Genomic DNA, 26818 nt, shown 5'->3' on the forward strand with positions numbered 1-26818 from the left:
GCAAGATTAATCATCAATTGTGCAAAGGAAAAAATAGATTTGCTTTATTATAAAACTTATGTACGTTGATATAACTGATAGAACTGTGTACTTGTTTAATCCTTTGTAAGAGTCTCCATATGCCTGACATCAACAAAGAGCAGGACTTTAGACTAAAGTTAAGCCCCACAAAAAATGCTATGTAGTAGGAAGATTTAAGTTAGTTTTAGAGCCTGTTAATATGAAGCAACTAAGTAAAGTCTCAAAAGCATGCTCTTGTTTAGTGCCACAATTAAGAATAAGGAGCAAGTATGTTAAGAAAAAGCCTTACCATTTCAGTCTGTGATCCTGCTGTAGGGACAAAAACAAGTTGCATTTTTCAGACGAGCAACATGTTTAATGTACAAGGCAGATTTGCTTCTTTCAACTTACTTCAACTATTCAGAGAGATTCTGTATTTGTCTCATAACACTATTTGTATCTAGAGATTTAATTTCAAAAGTCATGCGAAAGGACAATTGCAACACAAAAGTATGTTCTGATTAACAGAATGATCGCACCTTCTGATCAATAGTTCCTAACAAATGAAGATGTAACAGACTTCTGTTATGATATGAAGGCTTTGACAAATCAGCACCTAAGGCTTTGGTTTAAGATCTTCTACTGTAGTTTGTACCTTGTTATCCATACACTGGACATTCATGCTCAAGTTTGTAAGATATTTCTGATAAGGACTCTAGTTTCACAGAAGAGAGTGATGACATTTAACTAAAGAAGAGTTAAGGTTATTTGGGCAACCTTAACTGTGCAATACCATACTATGAGAATTTTTTCACAGAAATCTTTAAAAAATTGCCAGAAACTCTAATTTAGAGATATTTAAGGTTGGGCCCCCTTTCAAGAAGTGAATAGCAAAGCAAAAAAAAAAAAAAAATCACTGCTTTTTGCTTTTTTGCTTCTTTATAATGCACGAGGGTGCTTCAAATATTTTTTTTAAAAAAACTCTGCTTTACTAACATTAATAATACCATGTTCTGAATTCTATTTTTGCTACAAAATCCTCTGGAGAATCAGTAAAATGACATCACAAGATGACTAAAACATGAACAGCTGAGGGGGAGGAAGGTGTTTAGGCCAATTGAGTAAACAGGGACAAGAACAAGCTCAACACTTGGAAGAAAAGCTTGTTGTGGGATATGACATGTCATCCTCTCCCCTTCAGAAATGGAAAAAACTCCAACCATAGTCCTTCAAAGTGTTCCTCCAGCAAAATCAAGACAACCAAGACTTGATATTCTTGTTATTTCTTCAGCAAAAGAGAAGCCACTGGAAAAAAAATCTTGAGGCCATCTTTATATGATATAAATAGGGCCCTACCAAATTCATGCTTACAAAAAACGCATCACAAACCATGAAATCTGGTCTTTTGTGTGCTTTTACCCTATACTATACAGATTTCAAGGAGACCATCAGAATTTCTCAAATTGGGGGTCCTGACCCAAAACGAGTTGCAGGAGGGGATCCACAGGGTTATTTTAGGGAAATTGCAATATTGCCACCTTTACTTCTGTGCTGACTTCAGAGCTGGGCGCCAGAGAACAGTGGCTATTGGCCATGTGCCCAGCTTTGAAGGCACCGCCCCACCAGCAGCAGCGCAGAAGTAAGGATGGCAATACTATACCATGCCATCCTTCTGCCATGCTGCTGGTGGCGGCTCTGCCTTCAGAGCTGGGCTCCCGGCCAGCAGCTGCTGCTCTGCAGCTGCCCAGCTCTGAAGGCAGCGCCAGCAACAGTGCAGAAGTAAGAGTAGCAGTACCACATTCCCACCTACAATAACCTTGCGACCACCCCACAACTCCTTTTCGGGTCAGGACCCCTACAATTACAACACCATGAAATTTCAGATTTAAATAGCTGAAATCATGAAATTTACGATTTTTAAAATCCTATGACCATGAAAATGACCAAAATGTACTGTGAATTTGGTAGGGCCCTAGATATAAAGGATAAGTACCAGACTGACAAAAAAAGTTATGTTCCTCTGCCGTTTGCTGTTAAATTAATAAACTCATACTGCCCCCACTGATCTTTCTTTCCCAGTACACACTGTGAAGGGAATAAATCTGCAGATAAAGTCACAGTGGAGGAGAAAGCCTTTGTATCCACAGCCGACACATCTACGAAGCCCCTGGGCAACTTAGGAAAAGTAGGTTGTGCCAAAGTGTGGGAAAAGCTGCACTAAGTTGCATGCTCTCTGTCAGACTAGCCAACCCACACGAAGAATTAGTACAAAGTTGACCACTGCTTCAGACAGTGCTCTCTCACTGAACACTCCATTACTACTCCAGATCACAGCTGCTGCCAGCAACTAGTAGGAACATGGCTATTGCTGCTTTATCATGGTGTCACAGCTAGATAGATGAGAATGGTTCTTTTGACGAAGGAAATAGACTTCAGAGAACTGGAGGCCCAAATCTCTAACTCTCCATTGTTTTTTTCCAGCCTCGCACCTATCAATCTCGCAAGCTTCTATTCTGGGGTAGAGTGCAAGACGTACTCCAACGTCACTACAGAGCTCTTACATTAAGTTGGACTCCACGTACTTCTACACAAGGGCAGCATATGGAGTCAAAACTGAGTGGCTCCTAATATAAACTGGATTTATTTAAGATTATGTTCATTGGCAGCATTTACCAACACAAGATTTGCATTACAACTATGAAAATTTCTGAAATATCTGGATTTTTGTTCTCAAAGTCTAAACTTGAAATAGGTACTTTTCCCATTTGCATGACTGATTCTGGCATGGATTTTTCCTTCAAAAATTTAAAGAAACATTTATAAAATTTAAGTAAAAAACAAACAGTCTTGGGACACTGATCCTCACAGAAACAATTGGAGCATCTAGTAGTTTATTGTAAACAAAGGCAAGTGCTATAAACATTTCAGATTTTGAAAAAATGTTTAAAAGCAGGGCAAATATCAAAACAAGTGCAAAATAAATGAAGCCACTCTTACTGTTTAGTGTTTCTTCGCATCTTTTAATCCAAATAGTAAAAGAAGTATCCACATCTAAAAGAGATTGAATACACATTTCAGTATCTCAAATCTACTACTCTAAACATGGGTACTATTACTTGTCATGACGATGCATAAAGAGCAAACTTGCAACAATGGAACTGGTTTGTTTTGATTCTTAAATATAGAAGACTAGATACAGTATGAAGTGTCAGGACTCCTTCAAACCAATTATACTATGTTTGATATTAGTGTTTGATTACATAATTAACTCCCCAGCTTTGTTGGGCTAGATTTAATACACTTAGAACTGATTAGTAGTTCAGTTAACAAGTCAAATTAAGTTTGAACTGACCCAAATCTAGTATTCAGCTTTCAGGCTTCTTCACCACTTCCATTTAACTGTTCCCAAAGATGGTAAACATCTCTCCTCTGTTCTTAGAATGATCCCTTCAAATACTCATCCACATGCATCCCACTTGAACAAGTACAGAAAAGCTAGTCTATTTGAGACCAATCCAAAATTCTGAAAAAAAGTTTACAGATGACCCCCAACTTAATGTGTTTTTTGGGGGGTTTCTAGTTGTATTAGAAAGTTAAGAGGAAAGAGAAATCAAGAATCTAGTTGTCTATTAAGTAACAATAAGATAGGGAAAGAATTTTCTAGAAGCCTCAAGTTACTGGGTGAAGTCATCGGTGATTAGCAAATAGGGTTTGGGGTGCAGTTGTGGATTACTGGGCCTGGTCTTCACTTAACAGTTTTGCCACCATAGCTAGGTCACGTAGGAGTGTAAAAAAACAAAATCACAACTCTAATTGACATAGTTATACCAGCAAAAAGCCCTAGCATAGACATAGCTTATCTTATTCAGGGAACTGGGTTTTGTTGGTATAAGATGTCTCTCTACTAGGTTTCAGAGTAGCAGCCGTGTTAGACTGTATCCGCAAAAAGAACAGGCGTACTTGTGGCACCTTAGAGACTAACAGATTTATTTGAGCATAAGCTTTCGCAGGCTACAGCCCACTTCATCGGATGCATAGACTGGAACATATAGTAAAAAGATATATACACATACAGAGAACATGAAAAGGTGGAAGTTGCCATACCAACTCTAAGAGGCTAATTAATTAAGATGAGCTATTATCAGCAGGAGAAAAAAAAACTTTTGTAGTGATAATCAAGATGGCCCATTTCAGACAGTTGACAAGAAGGTGTGAGGATACTTAACATGGGGAAATAGATTCAATGTGTGTAACGACCCAGCCACTCCCAGTCTCTATGCAAAAGAATAAATGGACACAAATCTAACATCAGGAATCATAGCATTCAAAAACCAGTAGGAGAACACTTCAACCTCTCTGGTCACTCAGTAACAGACTTAAAGGTGGCAATTTTGTAACAGAAAAGCTTTCAAAAACAGACTCCAAGGAGAAACTGCTGAACTGGTATTAATTTGCAAACTATTAACTTGGATTTGAATAGAGACGGAGTGCTGGCTGCCACTTCCCGCCACCTCCATTGGCCTGGAGCGGCGGACCACGGCCAGTGGGAGCCGCAATTGGCCGAACCTGCGGACGCGGCAGGTAAACAAACCGGTCCGGCCCGCCAGGGTAAGCACCCTGGCGGGCCAAAGGTTGCCGATCCCTGGTTTACAACGTTGTATAAGAGGAATTCAGTCTATTTGTAGGCTTTTCCATGATGCTCATCACCATAGTACCAGATCACCTCAAACACCTGAATTTATCCGCAATGTATGTCTGAAGCAGGGAAATATCCCCATTTAACCCATAGGGACATGAAACACATGGGCTTACATTTTCAGAAGTGATTGATATTTTCTGGCCAATTCTAGATGCCTTAAAAGGACTTGATTTTCAGGTGAGGGGGTGCTCTGTGCTTCCCAAAAGTTAGACCCATTTCACATGATCTAGCTGGGTATCCAAAAGTTGTGGCACCTAAATCACTAGTCACTTCTGAAAATTGTGTTCAATTTAATCTGAGCCTTATAGAAGCTTTTAAATATTTACCAATTAGTGTGCAAAAAAGAAGTGTAGTTTCAATACTTACTGTCCAATTTCTGTCCTTCTTTGAAAGACTCTAGAGCAGAAGCATAGTTTTTGATATGGTATTCACTTATCCTGACATACACACAGAAAAAAAACAAGGAATTCACACTTCTGCTGAGCATAGTATATTTTACTTTACACCGTATCTGGGTGGAAAAGTAGTACATGAACTATTAAATTTGCCATTAGTAAACAAAAGCTACAAATTTGCCATAACTATAATTTGTAAGTTAAAATTAACTGGGATGCTAAGAACAGAATAACATTGCAAAGGCAGAAACATGGGGGAATTTGGCACATTTGTCTACTAATACAAGAGCTCTATTACAGATACTTCAAAGTGAATCACCAAAATCTTAGATTAAACGTGGTACCAAGTTTAAAATGCCATTGTCCAACAGCCCTCTTATAAAGATCCAAACGATTAAAGCTATGAATGCTCCCCCCAACCACTCCTCCTTGAGATTGACCCTCACCACATTAATTTATTTAGTCCACCTTCTATAAAAGGGCAATTGAGACCCAAATCTGATGCAAATTGTAGTAGTGCTAGAATGAGTACAATATATTTCAAAAATGGAAAACGGAAACTTGCTGCTTGTGGTTTCTTAAATGGTTACATACCCTTTTCTGAGAAAAGCCATGGCATTATTGGGACTGAGTTCTAGGGACTTCTTTGCATCTGCAACAGCATCTGTAGAAAGTCAGTTTTGCACATTAGTCTCTTACGTAACTGAAATAATGCAGTTCTTATCTTAAACCAAAGATCTAAAAGCAAAATGACAATTCAGTCCCAACTCAACATTTAGCCATAATCTCACACCTTCAGAAGTATGGTACAGAGCCTACAAATAAGCAGTCACATGTTTTTTAATGTAGAGTATATTACTCTGTTCTAGAAACAATAGAAATACAGTAATTTAATTTGCCCTAATGCTGCATTTGACTTGAATCAGGAGACAAAGCTAACATTCTCAATTTTATAATTTTAACACAAAGTAATTCACATACTAAAAGTGCTGCTTAAGTGAACAAGTAGTTTGAGGTTAATGCTACAGTTAGATTTCTGAGCTCCGTTTTTACATCTTAAATGAAGAGTGTGAAGTATTAGTTTTCTTAATTTTATGCAGAAAGTCATGCTATTCAAGTACAGCAATTATCTTACAATATTTTCACCACTCAAATCTGCTATAGCTACTCATGGGGGAATTCTGCGCCACTGTGCAATGCAGAATTTTGATAAATTAATGTTGAGCACACAGAATTTCCTTTTTCCCCCTACAGAAATGGGCTGCAGAGATACTGGCCACCACTAGGGGCCACTGGACCCGGCAGAGCCTGGCTCTCAAATAGAGGACAAGGCCAGGGGGAAGGAAAGGAAACTGGAGGGTTCCCGGCCGCTGCAGTTCTCAGCATGCCTTGAAGGAAGGAGGCGATGGCACCGGCTGTTTCTCCCTCTGGATCCCTGGGCTGTGGAGGGCATAGAGTTTGAGTGTCCAGGCTAGAGGGGGGCCACGCAGCTGACCTCTGGGGGGCAGGGGTAAGTGTCTGGGTCAGGGAGGGGGACCCATGGCTGGGCTCTGGGGGGGGGGGAATGGGGTGTGAGTGTGGGGCTTGGGGGAGGGGAAAGGGGGGTAGAGAAGCAACTACTGAGTTGTCATAAGAGTTTCTTTAACTCTCTACTCCTGGGGAAAATTGTGTGTGTGTCTGTATTGTTACAGACATACTTGCGGACAGGTATTTACCAAAATAATTGAAACTGGAGTGATTATATAGTGTTATTTTGACAAATAAAATTTGCAGAATTTTAATTTTTTTGGCTCAGAACTTTTAATTTTTTGAGAGTATTTCCCAGTAGCATACAGCTAGTCTATCCTTCATTCTGCTGCTCTGCCCCCTAAGTGCGACAGACTGTGACCTTCAGTCAGTCAGACTGTTTGGGTTTAAGCTGTGCATTCCAAGGCCAATTCTATTCAAAGTTTAAGGTTTATTTTATTTTTTATTTTTTTAAGAACTGGATCAGACACAGAAGGAACCATTTAGAAAGCGAAACTTTTCTCAAAACAGAACATATTTAAAGTGTTACATCACTTTTAATAAAATAAGGAGAAAGTTTAAGGCCTGTCTGAAGCCTAAATTTAGTAACCAAAGTAACTAAGCAATAAATTTAAACAATGGGTTACTCTTTCATTAGTGTACTCAACACATTAAATGAAAAGTTAGGACTGCAAAGCTTCCATGAGAGACCAGAAGTGATCAGATATCAGAAGAGCTATATTAGTGGCAAATGTGGGTTGCTTTGATTAAAAAGTTAAAAATTTCTAAGACTATCACTATACTTTGCTTGATTTAAGACATCTTTCTGTAAGGAATGTCATAATGTGGTCTTAAAGGGAAACACAGTATAGTTTAAGAGATGTTACCCCAGTAATTTTGTAGAAGAATATGAGCATAAGCTCTTTGACAGTAATATTCTGCATCATCTGGCTTCTGTTCCAAGGCCACTGTCAGCTTCTGCAAATCCAAATACAAAAATTTAACATGACAGTTTCTGTAAATCCCTCCTACAATAGAACCCAGTGTGTAGCCCACAGTGAAATGTGTTGCTGGGAGAAAAAAAAAAAAAAAAAAAAAAAACCAACCACCACCAATTAGCACAATTTTGCTTTAAGTGAAATTACACTGGAACTAAATATCCTGAGCTCACGGGAATGCCTGGCTATTCCTCAGTTTTGATCCCCAAAGCCTTTACTTTAGAGCTAACCGCTAACAAAGTCCAAAATATGATTGACTGACCTGTATATGTTTATTCAAATGACTTTTGTGAAAAAGAAAGAGCAAACACATTTTGAATAAGTTATAGTACACCCATTCCCATGATGTGTGTGCAGCAAAGACCAATTTATAACTCCCCCAAATGAGCAGCAATAATTGCTCCCCACACTACATATGCACTTGGAAATAGATGCCTCTGGTTTACACTTTACCAGGTAGACGTTTGGCTAAAGAAGGTACATCTTGTACTGCTTTCTGAAGCTATTAAAATAAGAGATAATTACTCTCAGTAATTCTACTTCCTGAATTACTTTGGTGGATTCTACTCTCACATCTCAGCTACTTAGCACATGAATAGGCAGAAGCTTTCAAAGCCCTCAAAGTTCTTCAGTTTTGAGGAACAGAAAGGCCAGTATCATAGCAAGACCAACTGCCTGTACCCACTAAAACACTCTTTGAAGAGTAGGAATCCTGTCAATATGGTATCTTTAGTAGCAATTACACTGGTGCAAGTATTTCCTTCCCACTGGTGCAAAACATGAACTAGCAAACAGGAGGAAGGAGATAGCGAACGGGAGCAGTAAATGGGAGTTTTGCAAGGGAATTCTCCAGGTGAAGGAGGAGAAATCACAAGATCCTTGGGGTGAGTTAGTTTGTGTGCTTGCTTGAAAATTACAGTATGGTCTGTTTTGGGCAGGCTGAGATCTTACTAATGAGGTTCCAGCCTGCTTGCCTTTGACCTGTAACCCTTTTTGAGATCTCTGGATAACAGGGCAGGGCTAACCCAGGGACAAGAAGAGTTTAAAAAGCCAGCTCCTAAATGACCAGAGACACTATCGAACATTAACAGGCAGCAGGTTTAAACTAAACATAAGGGCCCCACACTACAAGGATGTGGAAAAATTGGAATGAGTCCAGCAGAGGGCAACAAAAATGATTAGGGGGCTGGAGCATATGACTTATGAGGAGAGGCTGAGGGAAGTGGGATTGTTTAGCCTGCAGAAGAAAAGAATGAGGGGGGATTTGATAGCTGCTTTCAACTACCTGAAAGGGGGTTCCAAAGAGGACAGATCTAGACTCTTCTCAGTGGTAGCAGATGACGGAACAAGGTCTCAAGCTGCAGTGGGGGAGGTTTAGGTTGGATATTAGGAAAAAAATTTTCACTAGGAGGGTGGTGAAGCACTGAAATGGGTCACGTAAGGAGGTGATGGAATCTCCTTCCTTAGAGGTTTTTAAGGTCAGGCTTGACAAGGCCCTGGCTGTGATTATTTAGTTGGGGACTGGTCCTGCTTTGAGCAGGGGGTTGGACTAGATGACCTCCTGAAGTCCCTTCCAATCCTAATATTCTATGATTCTATGAAATACTTCTTCACACAACACACAGACACAACCTGTGGAACTTGTTGCCAGGAGATGATGTGAAAGCCAAAACTATATCTGGGTTCAAACAGCATTAGATAAGCAGATGGAAGCCAGATCCATCAATGGCTATTACCCAAGGTGGTCAGGGACACAACCCCATGATCCGGGTGTCCCTAAACCTGATTGCTATAAGCAGACAACAGGGAATGGATCACTCAGTATTAGCCCTGTTCTGTTCATACCCTCTAAAGCATCTGACACTTGCCACTGTCAGAAGACAGGACATTGGGCTAGATGGACCATTGGTGTGGCCCAGCATGGTCATTCTTATGTTATTACGTGATGCCATACTTGTACTTAAGAACTGTTCAGTCAGTGGTCTATACAGATTGTATCAAGATCAGATACAGTAGGAGCCCCCACTAAAATGCATCCTGGCTAACAAGAATTCTTCCTGGGCTTCCAAGGAGTACAGCAGCTCTGCCACCCTGGGAAAGAACGAGGTATGCACTACCTTCCAGAACCAAGCTAACTCTTCTGGCCAGTGCACTTTGATGCAGGGCAACAGCCCCACCGTAATGCTACCCCTCTCCCCTTTGAGGCCAGAGCCACTACTGTACTAGAAATGCACAGTGCTTGCACTCCTCAGCCACTCTGTGCCTGACCTCTGCACTGCATCTCACACACACCCCCATCACCCTGCTCTGGGTCAGCCACCATCCATCCCTTCAATTTTTATTTTTTTCCCCAGAGACACACTTGAAGTGCAACTACAGAGAGATCACAATTTGAGGCAGACAATTGTTTTCAACTAATGCTTAGAGATGGAGATTTAACTCTTGAACAGTTGCTGCATAAGTGAGTAGAGTTATAAACTTGCATTTTTAAATTGATTACCCAGATTTCTCTTATGTGAAAATAAAGAATGATGGCAGAATAGTACAACAGATGTTACACACTCCAACAGAAACTACGTTTTTTCTGTATTTGTATTGTTGCAGTGCTCAAGAACACAATTAGGATCAGAACCTCGTCATGCCAGGTGCTGACAAACACACAGGAAGATGCAGCCCTTCTGCAAAAGAGCTTACAATTTAAGGTTTAGGCCAGCCACATAACTGAAGGAACAAGAGGGTGAAAGAGAACTACAAATGAAGTATTAGACGTTTCAGCGAGAGAGGGCCTAATTGCCCATGTTTCTCCTGTAATAAAAAACAGAAATCTGATAAATGGAAGGTGGATCAAGGCTCCTCTTGCAGGATTAAAATAGCCAGCAGCCCAACTACGGATCCGATGACGGAATCCAGTACCATGCATAGAAGACACCAGCTCTTTGCTGGTTATGTTGTGGGTTCTGCTATGGACTACCTGCATTTAAATGAGTGAATGAATTCTAAAGAAATATCTATAGTGCCTCAGTAGGGAATAGTGTGTCCAAAAGACATGCACACAGGGCAGCACATGTGGCAGTGAACTCTGGTATACCTCAACAAAGAGAGCTAGGAGAAAGAAGGGCAGACCAAACATGTTACAGAAAAAAAGCAGAATTTGACCTGCTTACACGAATCCACTTCTAATTCAGTATATTCAAAAGTAGCTGTCATGGAAGCATTTATAACAATAAGGGGCATCCTCCTGTCCTTCCTACATAGAATAGAATGAAGGCACACATTGAAAAAACTCCAGCTAGTACAAAATGCAACAGCCAGATTGATTAGCTACAGGATTCTGAACAGATCACCCTGGTGCTTCGTTCCCTGTACTCAACGAAGAGCCAACAGAAATTACAATTCAGTGCGTCTGTCCTGACTCTCTCAGCCCTCCATGGGAGGAAAATGATTCTTAATAATTACACTCACCTGTAACAAACACTTAAAGCTTGGGCTCACATATAGAAAAGACTGCAGATGTGTCTGTGGTTATTTTGTGATATTTCCATACATCATCTTTTAAAATAAAGTGGAAACCATCTCCAAAATTCATCTTTTCCACTCCATTCTTACTATTTAGATCTTTGCATGGGCCCCAAATCTCTAAACTTGTCCCTATCATTGAAATGATTGCAAGAGCATCATTTATCTTGGCCCACAATCCCAATCACATCTAGCCCCTCCCCAAATCCTTCAGTCATTTTTCCTTACCTCGACACCCACTTGAAAACCTTCATTCTTGCCCTCAAATTATTGTACAATTTCATATCAGTATCCTAAGTACTTGTTTTTTATCCTCTCTTTTGCTCCCTATACTACTCTTGGGGGAATTCTGCGCCAAAAAAAAAAAAAAAAAAATTCTGCACACAATATTTTAAAATTCTGTAAATTTTATTTGTCAAAATAAGACTACATAATCATGCCAGTTTCAAGTAGTTTGGTAATTTATTTCAAAATACTTTCAGCAAGTATGTCTGTAACAATACAGACACAAAAATTCCCCCAGGAGTAGAGAGTTAAAGAAACCCCTATGACTGCTCAGTTCCTTTTTCTCTGCCTCCTCCCCATCAAAGCCCAGTTGGGGGCCAAGCACCCACAACGGCTACCTAGCCCAGACACACACACCCTTTCCCTCCCAGAGCCCAGCCGTGGGCCCCCCGCCAGCCTGACACCCAACCCCCTACCCCTCAGAAACCCAGGGATCCACAGGGAGAAACAGCCTGATGCTGGGTCCCGGGCTCGAGTGGAGTTTCCTGTGCGCCAACCTCTCCTGCAGCTGCCAGGAACTTTCTAGCTCCTCCCTGCCTACCCCAGGGCAGTGTCTTCTATCACAAGCTAGGCTCTGATGGGTCCAGTGGCCCTACTAGTGGCAAGCAGCTCTGCAGCCCATTTCTGTGGGGGAAAGGAAAATTGCGCAAAAACCATTAATTTCTGCAAAATTCTGCATTGTGCAGTGGCACAAAATTCCCCCAAGAGTACTATACCTGAAATCTATTCCTTTGCTACCTGATATGGTTCTACCCTCTCTTCAAAAATCATTTCTTCCAAGATAAAGGAGATTCTTGGGTTAAGTTAAAAGAAACCATTATGGTGTAGACTAAGAGGAAACAAAAACTATTAAAGTTATGCATAAAACTTCACTGCTCAGTCACTCTGCATCTTTCCTTGCAAAACATGCTTCATCTGTATGTCATTTAAACTGTAATTTACTCAGAGTTGGGATCCTGTTTTTATCATTGCCTGTAATGCACCTAGCATACATAGTTATCACTTTACAAAAATGCTAATGCTGAAAAGAGCTACTTGACGCAGCCTCCAAAATAACAAACAGTCCTATGGAGACACATTATGGTCTAGCAGTAGAGAGAAAATGAGGCAAAAAAAGTTGGATTCTTATTCCAGCCCTAACACCAACTCAGCCAGGCTGTTGGAGAGTCACTTCAGCATTCTGTGCCTCCATTTCCCCAGCTCTATGACACTTTTCTACCTTGTGTAACCCACACACCTTCTGGGTGTGGTGTTGTGTCCCATCTAGTGGAAATGAGAACACTTAGAGAGAGATAAAATGAGTCTGCTCTACAGCCTTAGCTAACAGCCAGTTGGCTTTTAACTCATGCACTAAGCGCCAGAAATCCCAGGTTCGATCCTGCCCGCTGATGACCGGGGTCTGTCAGGGTTACACTTGTAGAGACTTTGACGCTCAGTTTTTTAGCTCCTAAAGTGCTCAGAGGTGCTCTCACAGGAGCTGCAACAAAAGCTAACCTTAAGCTAATGTTAACGTGCTTTTAGAGAAACTCCATGTAACCTTAACTACTGAGGGCTTGTCTACACTACCCGCTGGACTAGTGGGCAGCAATTGATCCAGCAGGGATCGATTTATCGCTGAGCAATCTCCTGTCGACTCCGCTACTCCACCAGAACGAGAGGCACAAGCGGAGTCAACGGGAGAACATCAACAGTCGACTTACCGCAGTAACTAGATCTACGTACACTGACTTCAGCTACGCTATTCACATAGCTACTGTTGCATATCTTAGATCAACGCTGCGCGGTAGTGTAGACAAGCCCGAGCTGCACCAGGCGCGCCCACACCTGCAAACACACGTGTCCGAGCGACCGGCCGAGGCCCCAGCTCGGGACAATCCGACAGGCGGCTCCTCCGGCTGAGGACACGGGCTGGGCCCTGCTAATGCAGCGAGGGCGATGCCCAGGGCACACGAGATGCCCAGGCCGCTGCCCCGCCCCGCGGGCCCCTGTCACTCACTCTCCCGCCCATCACCGCGCCCGGCCTCTCACCTGCACCGCCGCCCCGGGGTCCTGCTCGACGTCACTGTCCGGGAACCTGGAGAGAACAATACAGCAGCGCGCAGTTAGAAATGGACGCGGCGGCTCCGGCCGGGGCCGCGAAGCGGGGGAAGGGGGAGACTCACCGCGGACAGGCCGGGTCTAGGGCCGCCGCCATGATGCTGCCCGCTCCGCCACCACGGGACTGTGGGAGCTGAGCAACAAACCCGCCTGCAGTCCCGCGACGCGCGCAGAGGCTGATGGGACCAATGTGGGGAGTGACGTCACTCCCCTTTTTCCAGTAACCGCCAGCCCCACGTGACGAAGGGAAGCTGACGCGGTCGGCACCCGTCGCCGCCGCTCGTTGGTTGCTAGCGAGCGAGGCGAACGCCCCTTCGGTGAGGATCCCCCTCGCGCCCCCTAGCGCGGGAGGACTGGGAGCGAGGAGGCGCTCAGCCCGCTCCTGCCTCTCCCTGGCAACGGAACGAGCCTCCGAGGGGCTGCGGGAGCTCGCCAGTCCGGCCCGGCCCGGCCCGGCAGCGGGACCCCGGCCCGGCCCGGCAGCGGGACCCCGGCCAGCAGCGCCTCCAGCTCCTGGAACCCGTCCGTCCGCTGCAGTGTCTCTCCCCAGCCACAAGGCTGGCCGGGGAGGCGGGCCGGAGCGGACTGGCACGGAAAGGCAGCAGATTTAACCCTGGTGAAAGAGGCACGTGTGACAGCGCCTAGGGCCCCTCTCACCTCCGGCCCAGGGCTCGGCGCGGCAGGAGTAATGGCTGGATTCGCTGCTACAGCCTTCGCATCCCAAACTCTGCCCCCCATCCCCATCCCCGCGGTCTAGGTCAGGTTCCCGCTGGCAAAGCGGCGGGGGAGAGGGGGACTGGCTGTGGTCTGGGCTCAGCTCCCTGCAGCTGGGGTCTGCTCCTCCAGGCTTGGACTAGAGAGCCCGCCCCCCGGGGTGGGGTTCCTCCACTGAAGCGGAGCCAGCTGCTCTTTCTCCGGGGGGCTGAAGGGTGCGCTCCTGTGCCTCTTGCCTGGTAATTTAGCAAAGCGCAGCTGCAGAAGTGGTTGCTAAAGTGGTGCTAAGCACCTCTTCTTCTTCAGCAGCAGGCGGCCCCACCCACTGGGTGGTGGCTGCTGCTCTTCAGACTCCTCCCCTCCCGGCTCTCAGAGCAGCGGTAATCCAGACCATCCCCATCCACCACCGAGCAGTTTGGGGCTTCCCCAGGCAGCAACAGCAGAGAGCCCCAGACCGCCATTCGGGGGGCTCCTTTCCTGGCTGTTACCATGGTTTAGAGCTCTGGTTCTCCTGTCATAGGGGAAGAATAGGGTTGGCACCCAGCTGGTTTTTGGCTTGTATGTCCTGGTGCCATTTAGGGTTGCCGGGTGCTGAGTTTTCAACTGGAAAATCTAGTCAAAAGGGGAGCTGGGAACCCTAAATGGCACCAGAACCAAAAGTCCAGTTACCACAGGGCAGGGGGAGGTATGGTGTCATTAACCTGTGCCAGCCTCTACTCAGATAGGACTGCCTCATACCTGCAGGCAGGTTGGCTCCCTGAGACAATGGGGGGAGGGAGGAGCAGGGGGAAAAGGAGCAACAGGGCAGGGCCTTGCGGGGAAAGATGTGAGGCCTTAAGGGTCCAGTTACCAGCAATTAATTACAAAGGTGTTAACTCTCCCAGAAGAATAATGCTGCCACATTACTGGTTGTTTGGTTTTCTTTATCACCTGATTGCAGCTTGAATTTGGCACCACTCATTCTGATTACCAGTGGCATGGACACAACTAAGGAAGGCTGCAGCAAGATGGTAGCCCGGCAGGGGGAGGAGAGAGAGTTCAACAGCTGGCCATAGTCAGTCACAGTTCAAGGCCTGCTGTGTGATTTTCCTGTCTATTACCACTCCAGTGGCAAGAAGGGTTCAGTGTACTGAAGCAGAAGAGTGAGCAGAATAGGGGAACAAGCAGATTGGGGCACTAGGATATAGGGGAAGTGGGAGAGTGTGACACAAAGACCCATGGGTACCAGCTTGGAAAGGGTTCATTGTTCTATAACAGCACCTGACATAGCATACCGTTTTCACAGTATTTATCTATAATGTTATGTGAGATCTTAAGTGAAAGCCAGCATCACACTGATCCTCAATTGTTGTGTGATGTATATACTGATGATATTTATGGAGTTGTGTCTATGTACTGAAAATATATTTTAGAGTCTGCGTCCCAGGCAGGGTTGACCAACAAGTTTTGCCAAAGGTATGTACCTGTCTGCATAGGTTCATGTGTCAATTAAGCACTGTAAGCGGACATAATGGGAGCCCATTTTGCATATGAGTATGTGAAGATAAGTTGGAGCAAGAACACCAGGACAGGAACCATGGGGGTCATCCTGACTTTGGGGACAAAACAATGAGTTTTGGGAAATAACAAAATATCCTTTTGCTTTTCCTGGTATCTATCACTGAAAAGTGGATCCCAGGCAGAAACTACTTTAGACAAGGATTTTAGCCTGTTAAAGTTTGCACTCTAAGAAGTGTGTTATACTCTGTTTTATATATAACTGTTTATTTCCATCATTTTCCTTAACTCAGTATCTCTTAAATCTTTGTCTTTGATAATAAACTTGATTGTTTGTACTATAAATATATATCAGTGCTAAGATGCTATAAAGGACCTGATCCTGAGTTGTACCAGTCAAGGTGTGCGTAATTTCTGAGTGTGTCTAGTGATTGGTGCTGGATACTACAGGGGGATGCTTTCAGAGGAGTGCAAGGGCTGTGCTATACCTACTGTTAACCTGCAAGGTGAAGGCAAAACATAAAAATATCACAGATAAAGTTTGCAGATGACACAGAAATTGGGGAAAGTGGTAAATAATGAAGAGGACAGGTCACTGATTCAGAGAAACCTGGCTCTAGTTGGTAAACTGGGTGGAAGTAAACAATATGGTTAAATGTATACATCTAGAAACAGAAAGTAGGCCATACTTACAGAATGGGGACTCTATCCTGGGAAGCAGTGACGCTGAAAAAGATTTGGGAGTTGTGGTAAATAATCAGCTGAATATGAGCTTCCAATGTCCTGCTGTGGCCAAAAGAGCTAATGTGATCCTGGAAGCAATAAAGGTGAATCTTGAGTAGGAGTGAGGTTATTTTACCTCTGTATTTAGCATTGATGTGATCACCGGTGGAATACTGTGTCCAGTTCTTGTGCCCGCAATTCAAAAAGGATATTGATAAATTGGAGAGGGTTCAGAGAAGAGTCACAAGAATAATTAAAGGATTAGAAAACATGCCTTACAGTGAAGAAGCTCAGTCTATGTAGCTTAACAAAGAGAAGGTTAAGAGGTGATTTGATTAGAAGTATCTACATGGACAATAAATATTTAATAATCAGCTCTTCAATCTAGGAGATAAATGTATAACAATGCAATGGTGGGAAGTTGTAGCAGATTAATTTAAACTGGAAATAAACTGTAAATTTTTGACAGGTTAATTGACCATGAGAACAATTTACCCAGGATTTTGGTGGATTTTCCATCATTAATATTTTTTATAATCAAGATTGGATGCATTTCTAAAAGACCTCGGGGAATTATTTTGGGGAAGTTCTATGGCCTGTGTTATACAAGAGATCAGGGGTTCTCAAACTGGGGGTCGGGACCCCTCAAGGGGTCACAAGGTTATTACATAGGGGGGGTCACAAGGTGTCAAATTCTACACCAACCCCACTTTGCCTCCAGCATTTATAATGGTGTTAAATATATAAAAAAGTGTTTTTAATTTATAAGGGGGGGTTGCACTCAGAGGCTTGCTATGTGAAAGGAGTCACCAGTAAAAAAGTGTGAGAACCACTGGGCTAGATGATCACAATGGTCTCTCTGGCCTTGGAATCCATGAAAGTTAGGAGTGGCAGAGCCCTGAGGAGATTGGATAGCTAACAGACTGGGAGTATCAGGAAGCCGACATTCAGTCAAGCACAAACAAACCTTCCTCTTGCTGGAAGCTGGAGATAATAAGGTGACTCGGTCACACTGCAAATAAGTTATGGTCACATAAACACCACCCTATACCGGGAACCTACTGACCGCTATACGTACCTACATGCCTCCAGCTTCCATCCAAGACACATCACACGATCCATTGTCTACAGCCAAGCCCTAAGATACAACCAAATTTGCTCCAACCCCTCAGACAGAGACAAACATCTACAAGATCTTTATCAAGCATTCTTAAAACTACAATACCCACCTGGGGAAGTGAGGAAACAGATTGACAGAGCAAGACGGGTACCCAGAAATCACCTACTACAGGACAGGCCCGACAAGGACAATAACAGAACACCACTGGCCATCACATACAGCCCCCAGCTAAAACCTCTCCAGCCCATTATCCACAATCTACAACCTATCCTGGAAAATGATCCTTCACTCTCTCAGACCTTGGGAGGCAGGCCAGTCCTCGCTTACAGACAACCCCCCAAGCTGAAGCAAATACCAGCAACTACACACCACACCACAGAAACACCAACCCAGGAACCAATTCCTGTAGCAAACCTCGTTGCCTACTCTGTCCCCATATTTACTCTGGTGACACCATCAGAGGACCCAACCACATCAGCCACACCATCAAGGGCTCATTCACCTGCACATCTACTAACGTTATATATGCCATCATGTGCCAGCAATGCCCCTCTGCCATGTACATTGGCCAAACCGGACAGTCCCTCCGCAAAAGAATAAATGGACACAAATCGGACATCAGGAATGGTAACATACAAAAGCCGGTAAGTGAACACTTCAATCTCCCTGGTCATTCTATTATAGATTTAAAAGTCACTATCATTGAAAAAAAAAAAACTTCAGAAACAGACTTCAAAGAGAAACAGCAGAACTAAAATTCATTTGCAAATTTAACACCATTAATCTGGGCTTGAATAGGGACTGGGAGTGGCTGGCTCATTACAGAAACAGCTTTTCCTCTCCTGGAATTGACACCTCCTCATCTATTATTGGGAGTGGACTACATCCACCCTGAATTGGCCCTGTCAACACTGGTTCTCCACTTGCGAAGTAATTCCCTGCTCTCCATGTGTCAGTATATAATGCCTGCATCTGTAACTTTCACTCTATGCATCTGAAGAAGTGAAGTTTTTACCCACGAAAGCTTATGCCCAAATAAATCTGTTAGTCTTTAAGGTGCCACCAGACTCCTTGTTGTTTCAGTCACAGAAGGGAGTGGTTTTAAATATCACTTCAGTTTTGCTTGTATTACTAAATATTTATATTGTGGCATACAGGCCCAATCAGCGATCAAAGCCCCTTTTTCAGTAAAATGCCTAGTCCACCTTTACTGTCTAGTTAGAATATAAGGATTTCAGGATGGGGACTATTGTGTGTGCTGTTACAGTGCCTACCACATTTCTGCTGCTACTTCATTATTAAAAAAAAAAATGAAGTTTATGCTAATACTATAATTCATAGAGGTTTCTTTATAATAGCAATGTTTTCCTAAGATTTATTTTAGGTGCAAGTGCTTTTCAACCACATAGATTGATGGGAGCACTGAAGTATTAGAATTAGTCTATCGAGTACTAAATCCAATGGCAGGATGGATTTTAATTTTTTGAACCAAACCATTAACAATCCTGAATATTTATTTCTGAATCCATGAGCTTTTTACATGGTTTTCACATTATGCATACTATGATTAGTAGAATTTTGTTAATTTTAAGTATTTTCCTCCCTGAAAGAACTTGCAGAACTCCATGTTATGAACTATTTTGCAAAAATATATAAAACTTCTCAAAATACTTTGGATTTGTAACACATAAGATAATTAAAATTCAAATAGTATACAAATTCTGTCGAACTTTCACTCTGATGTAAATTAAAATGGCCAAGGTCTATACCTCCTTAGTAAAGGGGTTTGCTATGGAAACCAATTGAATTTTAAAGAACTGCAAACTAAAATTAAAACTGAATTAAGCCTAGAAAATGATTGTTTAAAGTTCCCAAGAAGAGATATTAGGATAACGTGTTTTTAACTTTTTAAGCGCCCTCTCTCCTCCCCATATACTTTGTGAAATCATCCAGTACTTCTGGTTCTATTAAGACAATCCAGAATGAAACATGTTGTGGTATCACTGATCCCAGAAGTCCTATGCAATTTGTAGTATCAGTGATGTCGCAGAATTATGCATTTGTTGACTGACAGCGGCTTTTACAGGGGACAAAGTTTAAACCATCTGTGCCCAATGCCACATCAATGGACCTATTTAGCACATATTTCTGAACTTAGCTCATTCTTCACCTTAACTGCTGAAGTTCACCTTTTCCTATAGCAGTACTGCATAGTCCTGTCATATTCTCAGACAAACAGCTTGAGAATCAAGTTCTCATCCTGAGTTCTCTTGAACTGATTCCTAAACTGCTCATCCACTGTGTTCCAAATCACAGACCATCACTAATTAATCATATTGCTCTATTTCTCAATACAGTTCAGATTGCCGGAAACACTGTATTCATGTATTGGTAAGAAAACTCTAGAGTAAATACAGAAAAAATTTTCCACTTGATTTATTTTCATAATAAACCAATTAAAAATACAAAAGACAAAGAACCCAGGTTCAGTAGGGTTCTGTCATTTAAAATTTTGTCTTTAAATACAAATTCACTCTGTAATATGAATACATATAACATTAGACCTCTAAACATAATGATCTTATTTGTATCTATCAAAAATTGCTCTATGGAAACAAATTAGCTGAAAAACTTTCTTGTGACATTAAATGTACATTATTTACAATTGAAAAAGGAACTCATAAAAGTATTAATCTCAGAACACTTGCATAATTGTATACATTTCACTGTCCCCCATACAAAATAATCTGAAATAGAAAGCAAGATTGTTTAACTTCATAGCCACAAAATAGTATGAAATAATTGCACCTGTAGCAATGCCACTAGTTTCTGTAATTAAGTATATTTGATGTGTGTATATAAAAATATAGATCTGGCATTGTCCATTATTGGTATATGTAAATGCTTTATGTATTCTCTTAATGGGAGTGTATTTTTATTTTGCACACCCAAATGTCTGTGCTGCATAAATGCAACAGGAGGAAGCTTGGTTGCCACTGTCCATTATTCAAAGTAAAATTTGACATAGTTCATTGGTATGCAATAGGTATTTGGTAAACTTGATAAGATTCTCACACGGAATGAAAATGCTGTTCTGTAGAAAGAAACGGTTGTTTCAAAAGTTAAATGACGCATTTACAGATTAAACAGAAAATGTTATTATATGGTATTGCAATGTAAATTAGCAAGACTGAAAATGCATAATATGTAAGAAATTTGGAACTTTTGGCAAACAAAAAAATCAAGAGAAAGTCTTCATAGTATAAAATGCATGTTCCTTCATGCTTGTGTTTTGAAAAACGAGTACTATATATTTTTATATTTTATAACATTTAGCAATTAACAGAAAATCAAAACTCATTCTAATGCATGACTTCTAACAATTAACTGTAGAAATTAAGTAGCTTTGTAACATCTGCTTCAGAATCAAATCATATATATATATATATATATACACACACAACTGTAAAGGTCCCATCACATTTTTGAAAATAATCATCCACAGGGATTTTTTTTGTTTATTAATATAAATTGGATTCCAACTGTTCACTTTCCTGTTTCACTTGCACGTTAGATGGGAATCCATTTGAATTGGATACCACCATCACAAAAGGCTGCTGCTGGAACCTCTGCTCTGACTGCTCAGTATCATCTGTTGTGTCCTCTTCTACCTCCTCTTTCATCATTTCTTGTATAACAGTCTGTTTAGTTTCTGGTGCTTTGATAACTGAAGTGATCACTGTGCCAGGTGGATGAGCAACCATCTGTGAATTGCTAGGTGAAAAAGTTACCACGGGAGTAGTAGCACTGAAGGATGAAGATGAAGCCATATTGACTGTTCCATTGCAAATGGTCTGCACATTGCTGGTGAGAACCTGTTGAACTTGGGCTGGGCTAAAGACAATAGATGAAGAAGAAGAGACTGGCTTCTGAGACTGCAGCATGACATTTTCTTTAAGTACTGTCATTGGCTGCGAAGTAGGAATGGCTTGGAGAATAAATTTTTGGGATGTTGTTGCTGATGCTGGATCTGTGCTGGCTATCACTGTTGTAAGAGGCACTGTCTGGAGTGTTACAGTATGCAACTGCTGGTTTCCAGGTGAAACAACCACTGGCACTTGGGCTGGGGTCTGTAAAGTCCTATTAAGATTAGAAAACAGGAAAATGTTAGAATGTTCCCAGATCTATTACTGAATGAGTGTTTTGCAACACAGGCTACTTAAATTATTAATTTGGAGGAGAAAGGCAAGGGGGACTACTGTCCTTCCAGCCACAGAAAACTGGACTTGATTCCAGTTGAAACCCATCAGCACCTACCTTCTCTCCACATACATGCTTTCCTATAGTAAGTAAAATAAACTTAAATCCATCCAAAATGTGAACTTAATTTAACTGACCCTGCAGCTGTTGGGGCCAGCAGTGTGGGAGCAGCTACCTCTACTGTATTCTTTGCCAGTAGAGGGAGTTCTACTCACTTTTTCTCCATTCAGCAGCAAAGCAAGTGAGCGAACATCTACAATGGCCCTTGTTGAGCCCTCTCAACTCAATCACTCTGTGTCAGGCTTAGGTGGCTGAGCCCAGAAGATTCCCTGGGCAAGGCCTGCTTTGTCTCCAGCCTCAGACCACTGCAGCCAGTCTCCACTCAAGCAGTTCCACCCCTCCACATATCCTTCTCTCCTTTGAGGGAGGGAAGCAGTGCCAGTGGCTCCTTCCCTATGGACTTGCCGACACACTTTTTTTTTTTTAAACCTTTACGGTTTGTGCAGAAAACCACAAAGTGACGTATCTTGGAAGAAACATTTGGGGACGCACCCTCAATAGCTTTCACAAAGTGAAAATACCTACAGTTCATTGCCAGCTAACTCAAGGTAAAAACTCTAGTGTGACCACACTTTAGGAGTCCCCAGCACCTCCATGGAGATGAGGGATGTGACACTGCAATTGGAACAGCTTGGAGGAAAGGTGTTGGCACATGCCACCAGGAAAAGACTTAAAATCTGACGGGGGGGGGGGGGGGGGGGCAGGAGGCACTGACGCAGCTGTTACCACCCAAGGAGACTACTCCTGGGGGAATTCTGCACATCTGAGAAGACGAAGAATTCCTCGGTCTTGCATAATTTTGTATTTTCCTGCATAAAAAACATTTTGCCTAAGAAGTGCTGCAGTTTTTGCTTTTGCCTCTGGTGGGCAAAAGACAGAACGGCAGCACGTCTTAGGCAAAATGTATTTTATGCGGGAAAATACAAAATTCTATGCCCAGTGCTGCAGAATTCCCCAAGGAGTAGAAGTTTATCACAGAACCCTGTCTGCAGAGCCAGGTTAGGACAGCATGGGGCACACAGAGGTGTTGGGAGGGAGGGGTCACAGACTGGGGTTCAGAATGGCTAGTGGGAGGGACAGACGGGCATGATCTCAGGAGCTAGTGGGGTGACAGCGTTGAGCCTGGGGAGGGGGTCTGCAGAGACCCATAGGGATGGGGCAGACATGCCTGACTGAATGGGAGAGGCTTGGGGTCAGTCAGGGTCTGCATGAGGGAGGCGTCACAACTCCCTAACAATCCCTGCCCCCCAAAAAACCTTCTCCCACCCACACCCAACACCCTCCAGGTTCACTCCTAGGCTCCTTCTCTCTCCCTCAGCTCCTCCATTACCCCTGACTCCCCCAAGTCTTTGCACTGCTTCTGACATGTGCAGAAAATATAGTTCTGTATTGTAATTAAAATGAATTACACAAAGTTCTGTATTAATCTATGTGTCAGAAAATAAATTACCAGAATTGTTGTTCGTTTGAGGAATGTACTGTTACAGATGTACTTGCTGACAGATATTTTGAAATAAATTATCAAAATAATTGAAACTGGCATGATTATATTGTGTTATTTTGCCCCCAAAATGCAGAATTTTCAAATATTGTGTGCAGAATTTTTATTTTTTTAGCGCAGAATTCCCTCAGGGGTAGGAGACCCCGCTGGGATGGAATGTTAAGGCAGCCACTGCAGTTTTGAAGAGCTGCTGCTGAAGTTAATATCTGAGCTCCAAAACATCCAATCTGTGGCCATATATGCAAAGTAATGCATATTGAAAAACATAATCCCAACTATACATATTAAACGATGGGGTCTAAATTAGTTGTTACAACTCAGGAAAGAGATCTTGGAGTCATTGTGGATAGTTCTCTGAAAACATCCCCTCAATGTGCAACAGTAGTCAAAAAAGCAAACAGACTGTTGGGAATCATTAAGAAAGGAATAGATAAGACAGAAAATATCATATTGCCTCTATATAAATCAGTGGTATGCCCACATCTTGAATACTGCGTGCACATGTGGTCGCCCCATCTCAAAAAAAGATATATTGGAATTGGAAAAGCTTTAGCAAAGAGCAACAAAAATTATTAGGGGTATGGAACGGCTTCCATATGAGGAGAGATTAATAAGACTGGGACTTTTCAGCTTGGAAAACAGATGACTAAAGGGAGATATGATAAAGGTCTATAAAATCATGACTGATGTGGAGAAAGTAAATAAGGAAGTGTTATTTACTCCTTCTCATAACACAAGAACTAGGGATCACCAAATGAAATTAATAGGCAGCTGGTTTAAAACAAACAAAAGGAAGTATTTTTTTCACACAACACACAGTCAACCTGTGGAACCCCTTGCCAGAAGATGTTGTGAAGGCCAAGACTATAATGGTTCAAAAAAGAACTAGATTAAGTTCATGGAGAATAGGTCCATCACTGGCTATTAGCCAGGATGGGCAGGGATGGTGTCCCTAGCCTCTGCTTACCAGGAGGTGGGAATGTGCGACGGGATGGATCACTTGATGATTACCTGTTCTGTTCATTCCCTTTGGGGCATCTGGCATTGGTGACTGTCAGAAGACAGGATACTGGGCTAGATGGATCTTTGGTCTGACCCAGTATGGCCGTTCTTATGGTCTTATACATCATACCAGCTCTCCTCTGAAGCTACTACTATATTCTCCAGAATCTCAGCTTTTATTTAAAATAAAAAAGTAAGTTTAGTTGTTATGGTTGTAAAGAAAAACTCAAAAATGACAACTGAGTGTTACCCATACAAAGATAAGACTGCAGAGAGCCTGGAACAATATCTGAGAGAAATGAACTACTCTGTTCATCTCAGTGAGAGTTAACTTCAACACGCAGCAATGCTAATTTAAATGCTAACGTTATTAAATTACATTCCTCAAGAAACAAGGAGGGTCACATATCTGCACTGTGAGTAACACCTCATTTTGACACCACACGTGGATGGTCCTTGGGAGGTACCATGACTTAGCTCAGGGATCGGCAACCTTTGGCACACACCCCGTCAGGGAAATCTGCTGGCGGGCTGTTTACCTGCAGCGTCTGCAGGTTCAGCCAATTGTAGCTCCCACTGGCCGCGGTTTGCCGTTTCAGGCCAATGGGGGTTGTGGGAAGCAGCAGGACATCCCTGGAGGGATGATCAAGTCAGGATGATGAGCAGTAACAGATGGGGAGAAGAATGAATGACAGTGAATTGGGGTATGTATGTAAGTCACAAAAGGGAGAAAGAACCACACTGCCAAAGTCTCATTGTTTAATGCCCTTCTGGAGTGCTCAGATATTACAGTAATGAGGGCACTGTGAGAACCTGAAGAGAAAGATGGAATGTGGGATACTAGGAGAAAGGGAGCCAGCCATGTAGTGAGTGAGGTAGGTGTGCGTGCTCATGCACAGTATGTGTTGTATGGAACTGCATTTGTTGATGTTTACAGTAAAGATGGGCAAGTAGATTTTGTTTAACAGGCTGATTTAAACACTGAAGTCTACCAGCCCAGACTAAAAATGTATTTGCCCACCCTTACTGCAAATAGTACTGAAAAGATACCTCCCAAACTACTCAGCCAAAACCCAAGCAGCTAGAATTTTTCTAGGCTGCTCTGTTTTCTGTTATGTTTTGCTCTGTTAATAATTTTACCATTGCTACTATACTTCTTGTGCTACTGCACAAGTCTGTGAGTGGTGCACTATCAAGAGTCTTTCTGAAGCTACTACTTTTAAAAAACAAGACTATTGAGCAATACTGGCTAAGAGGAAATACTGCGGAAAAAATACAGATTCTGATTACTACTGCGGAAAAGATGAGACATGGTCCACACTCGTTTCAGCCTGCTGGCAGGGAAATGATAAAAATCCATTTATTGGTTCACTGGGTGGGGGTTATCTAGTGTTGTGCAACATCACAATCACTCATCTGGAGATGAACAGTGCTGTTGCAAACACTAGCTGACAGGTGACAGAAACAAGTTTATTCATAGTGATTTATTTGTGAAACTTCTAAAACGCAAAGAAGGAGAGGAAAATCCTACAAAGATCTTGAAGCTACAAACCAAGGTAAGCAGTGTTTTAGCAAATTAAATAATGCAAGATAAAGAAAAACAGAGAGAGAGGAACTGAGGAGAATTCATTCCCTAGCATAAAAGATACTCAACATACTGATGTAGGAACAGATAATTTAAGAGGGAAAAGATGAAATTTCCCCAGATTTCCCCCACTCATCCAATTGATTGATACAATGTAAATCCAGGAGGGCTAGGGAGGTGGAATACACATGACATGCAATTTAGAGCCAACTTCAGATGCCAGACTTAACATAGATTCACTGGAGTAAATCCACTTGTACAAGTCATATCTAATGTGAAAATCTTGTTGGCATGCAGTGCATTCCACACCATTGCCTCTAGTAGACTGGCCTAAGACCTCACATCCATGGGATTCTCCCTGGTGGTCACCAGACCCCTGCACACATAGATCAGCAGCTCCAGTGTGTCTGGCTGCCTAGGTACACAGATGATGGTGGGGGAAAGGGGTACTGGATACCCTTATACTGGGCTTTAACATCCCCTCCTCCAAAGAAAGGTTAGAACCTTCCCCTTTCTTGTCTAGCACCTTGCCTAAGGTCGTGTATTAAGTAAATGGTAGAGCCATAAGGCTTGCTATATAAAACAGCTAGTGCACGGCAAGCTGGGGTGTAAATCTATCTCTCAGTACCCAGCCGCACACTACCTGTCCATGTGGGCTCTGCTACCACACATTAAAAATTTCCTAGAGTGCTTTGATCTACTCTTGTTTCAAAATGGAGTAGATCAAAGACCACTAGGGAACTTTTAGTGTACCATAGCAGGGTGCACACAGAGAGTTAGTGTGCACCAGGCTAGTGCTAGGCAGATTTAGGGTTACACTATAGCTTGCCAAGCACTAACTGCTCCAACAGACAAGCCCA

At 42.5% G+C, this 26818-nt stretch overlaps 2 protein-coding genes and 1 long non-coding RNA gene across 5 annotated transcripts in view; 1 reads left to right on the forward strand and 2 right to left on the reverse strand.

Annotated features, from left to right (window-relative positions):
• The window catches only part of SUGT1 (SGT1 homolog, MIS12 kinetochore complex assembly cochaperone), a 43855-nt gene extending 29686 nt beyond the window's left edge, over positions 1 to 14169 (reverse strand). The window contains exons 1-7 of one of the 3 annotated variants that reach the window (XM_034758402.1): positions 14154 to 14169; positions 13428 to 13473; positions 7488 to 7578; positions 5689 to 5758; positions 5066 to 5136; positions 2998 to 3051; positions 311 to 330 (exon numbers count right to left, since the gene is read on the reverse strand). In XM_034758402.1, coding sequence (XP_034614293.1) covers positions 311 to 330; positions 2998 to 3051; positions 5066 to 5136; positions 5689 to 5708 — 165 coding nt within the window. In that variant the 5' untranslated portion in view covers positions 5709 to 5758; positions 7488 to 7578; positions 13428 to 13473; positions 14154 to 14169. Of the gene's footprint in view, positions 1 to 310; positions 331 to 2997; positions 3052 to 5065; positions 5137 to 5688; positions 5759 to 7487; positions 7579 to 13427; positions 13474 to 13561; positions 13724 to 14153 lie in introns of those variants that run through there. The other 2 variants (XM_034758401.1, XM_034758400.1) reach the window with 2 other exon arrangements.
• On the forward strand, positions 7277 to 11462 carry LOC117870924. The gene is made up of 3 exons (XR_004644074.1): positions 7277 to 7353; positions 9953 to 10059; positions 10203 to 11462. It is a non-coding gene; the product is annotated as an uncharacterized LOC117870924 (long non-coding RNA).
• A 5801-nt stretch (positions 14170 to 19970) lies between the features above and the next one.
• Positions 19971 to 26818, reverse strand: part of ELF1 (E74 like ETS transcription factor 1) — a gene marked incomplete at its 5' end in the record, with an annotated part of 35010 nt that continues 28162 nt past the window's right edge. The window contains 1 exon segment of the mRNA XM_034758403.1: positions 19971 to 21690. Coding sequence (XP_034614294.1) covers positions 21072 to 21690 — 619 coding nt within the window.

The sequence above is a fragment of the Trachemys scripta genome, chromosome 1 (genome assembly GCF_013100865.1).
Source record: "Trachemys scripta elegans isolate TJP31775 chromosome 1, CAS_Tse_1.0, whole genome shotgun sequence".
Lineage (NCBI taxonomy): Eukaryota > Metazoa > Chordata > Testudines > Emydidae > Trachemys > Trachemys scripta.